We start from the raw sequence: 2,967 nt of genomic DNA, 5'->3' as shown, positions 1-2,967 counted from the left end.
GGTTAGAGATTTTCATTATTAATCAAAGCAAAAAGAGGAATATCTTCTTCTTTTTTTTTTTTTATCAAAATGGAACGAACAGTGAAAAAAAATATCAGACATTCTAATCGTGGAACAAGTCCGGCATATCATCAGGACGCCAGGTAATCTTGATACAAGATTTTGAATCATGTATGATCTTAATAGGTTCTGTGTCCCAAAACGCTGAGGAATTTGTTGTATGTTTGACTCTTTTTATTGGATCACCTTTACTTCTAGGAACAAGTTCGACTTTTACGTAACTACCTCTTTGTATGGAAAATGAAATGGTAGTGTGTGTTGACTTCCACCATGAGGTATGCCTCAATGAACCGAAGGATATATATATATAGCACCTGTATTCCTCAACCCATATCTCCTCGGGAGTTCCATCAAACACCTCCAAAAAATCTTCATTTTCCCTATCCATTACGTCCTCGAWAGTAATTACATGACTCAGGTCGTCACACATCATGTTAACGCATATTAAGAATCCACTGAATTCGTTGTACCAGTTCCTTGGAAGCTCTAACATCAATCTTCTCCTTGCAAAGTCTTCTAATTGAATGTTATCACCATGGAAAGAGAGACTGATGGAGTTATCATAAACGGAACTTCCCTATCATGATGAATATTATTTTGTTTTAGTCTACATATACAAATTAATTAATACTGAAATTCAACAACAAGACATACAGAGTCATACCTGAAACATGGATTGTACTTTTCTCTCCACATCACCCAATATACAATTCATTGGAAGTGTGATTCTCCACAACCATTTAAGATCTGTTGGAAGATCTACAAGTTTAAGATTTTTGCACCTATATGCTTCGAGAACAGCTATGCTTGATGGGAGATCTGGTAATTCTACAAGGTCACARCAACATGACAKGTTGAGRACCTTGAGACTACAAAGTTGCAAAAGGCTGCAACGCAATCGTGAAAAATCATTTTGTTGTAGATATAATACTTGTATGTTGGATAACTCGCAAAGAATAGATGAGATGTCTCCATTTATCCAATCGCACAAGCCAAGACGCAACCTTCTTAAGGAAGSTGGAAACCCAAGAAACTTCATGCTTACGATGCCTGGGTGAAGATTCTTGAAGGATGTACCAAATAAATTAAGCACCTCTAAACAACAAGTTACAGCAAAGAGGCCCTCTGCTGGTATCTTAAGCTCTTTACATCTAGCGATAGAAAACTTTTTCAAATGTTTTAAGTGATAGAAGTTGCCTTCAATACTCTCTAGACTTCTGCAATGTCCCAAATCAAGAGAAAGAAGGTTGGTACAATACTTTCCRAATGACGAGCGTACAACTTTTATTCCAGTTCTCATCAAAGAAAGCTCTATCAAGTTATCCATGTTCATTTGGATCTCCGGGAACATGCAAAGTTGAGGGCACCAAGAGAGAATAAGAGTCTCCAACTTTTTCATCCCTCTGATGGGGGGAAACTTTTTAAGGTTGGTACAAAATTTCATATTCACGTAAATAAGCCTTTCATGATATCCAATTGATGGATGAACATCTGTTAAATTGAAACAATGTTCGAGTTTTATTCTTTCAAGACATGGAAGTCCGTCAAAATCTGGTGTCGTGATAAGTTGTTTGGAACGACTGAGGTTGAGCACTTTCAAATTTGGCAAATGCTGTTGTATACAATGACACACAAGTCAACGATGGCAAAATACTTTTTTAGTAGCATAGAGTGTTGAGAAGCTTAGGATACACAAAGATAGAAAGTAACTAATACAAAAAATTAATTATAGGATACACTTCCAATTTTTGCAAAATGTTCGGAAAAAACCACCAATTAAAAATACACAATCGGTTTGATATATAAACTAACACAATAAAATCACTTATTATTACAACGGAATGCTTTAGTCACTACTTTATAATTCTTAAGAGCATTTATAATTATGAATAACATTTAGTTCTTTTAGGAAACTTAAAACTAAATTAGATTTAAAATTGAACACAAATATCATTGCTTAGTGATTAAAAGCTTATATAAAGTAAATAGACTATATTATGTAAATTAGTTATATTTATAATTTATCATCCACTTTGCTTAATTAGATAAACAATAAGAATTACYTTATAACCCTCCCAAAGTTGCTTTAGCGAGCTCTGTTCCAACCCTAGATAAAATAKGTTCGTTGATTGAAAATTTCCTGGCAATGAAGTTGCTGGATATGCATAGCAAGAAATCCACCGAAGTTCCTTCATGTTTGCAACAACACAAGAAAAATTACGAAAAGCTGCCTTCTCTTYCTCCCTTTGCTCCCACACAAACTCAGTTCTTATTGCTTCAATCCGGTCATTTTTCTGTAATAGAGAAACAAAATGTTGTTAGGGTTGATTTAGGGTATATCTTTATGGGTATACGTATATCATTCATAGCATATATAACTTATATAGGAGGCTAGCTTAAACATTACAGTCGGTGTAGCACATATTGTTAAAACATCCTCCCACTTCCAAACCCTGCTGTGTTTTTCTGGATTTCGGGGGTTTTTTCCTCGAACGATGTAGTGTCCCATTTCTTGTATCAGATCATGCATATCAAACCATCCTTCTTTTGTCACAGTTATGAGAGCCTTTTGTTTCAGCACCCTTACCCCTATTTGAGGGTGAAAACCACAAGCTTCGAGTATCACCCATCGCTCATGAAAGCACGTGTTTCCCCTAAAAAAACATGCAATATCTAGGAACAACTCTTTCTCCTCGGCTTTAAGTCCATCGTAGCTAATTTTTAGCGTTTCCAATATGTCATCTTCWGGGATATCTTTTAGTCTGGCTAAAGCGCTCACCCACTCACTCTTGTTTTTGTCACAAAGAAGTGAACCCAAAACCTTAAGTGCTAACGGGAGCCCATGAGCATAAGAAACGACCTCATTCGAAAGACTATCATAATCTTCTATATGGTTACCATGCCGAA

The 2,967-nt window shown here is 35.8% G+C and overlaps 1 protein-coding gene across 1 annotated transcript in view; it reads right to left on the bottom strand.

Moving 5' to 3' along the window:
• The window catches only part of LOC112529111 (TMV resistance protein N-like), a 14,929-nt gene continuing 11,962 nt past the window's right edge, over nucleotides 1-2,967 (bottom strand). Inside the window, exons 6-9 of the mRNA XM_025140185.1 lie at nucleotides 2,468-2,946; nucleotides 2,124-2,354; nucleotides 725-1,672; nucleotides 1-637 (exon numbers count right to left, since the gene is read on the bottom strand). Coding sequence (XP_024995953.1) covers nucleotides 104-637; nucleotides 725-1,672; nucleotides 2,124-2,354; nucleotides 2,468-2,946 — 2,192 coding nt within the window. The 3' untranslated portion in view covers nucleotides 1-103. The remainder of the gene's footprint in view (nucleotides 638-724; nucleotides 1,673-2,123; nucleotides 2,355-2,467; nucleotides 2,947-2,967) is intronic.

This window comes from Cynara cardunculus (genome assembly GCF_001531365.2).
Source record: "Cynara cardunculus var. scolymus isolate 2C chromosome LG 16, CcrdV1, whole genome shotgun sequence".
Classification (NCBI taxonomy): Eukaryota; Viridiplantae; Streptophyta; class Magnoliopsida; order Asterales; family Asteraceae; genus Cynara; species Cynara cardunculus.
The sequence above is the reverse complement of the archived record's forward strand: the minus strand, read 5'-3'. Positions and strand labels throughout refer to the sequence as shown.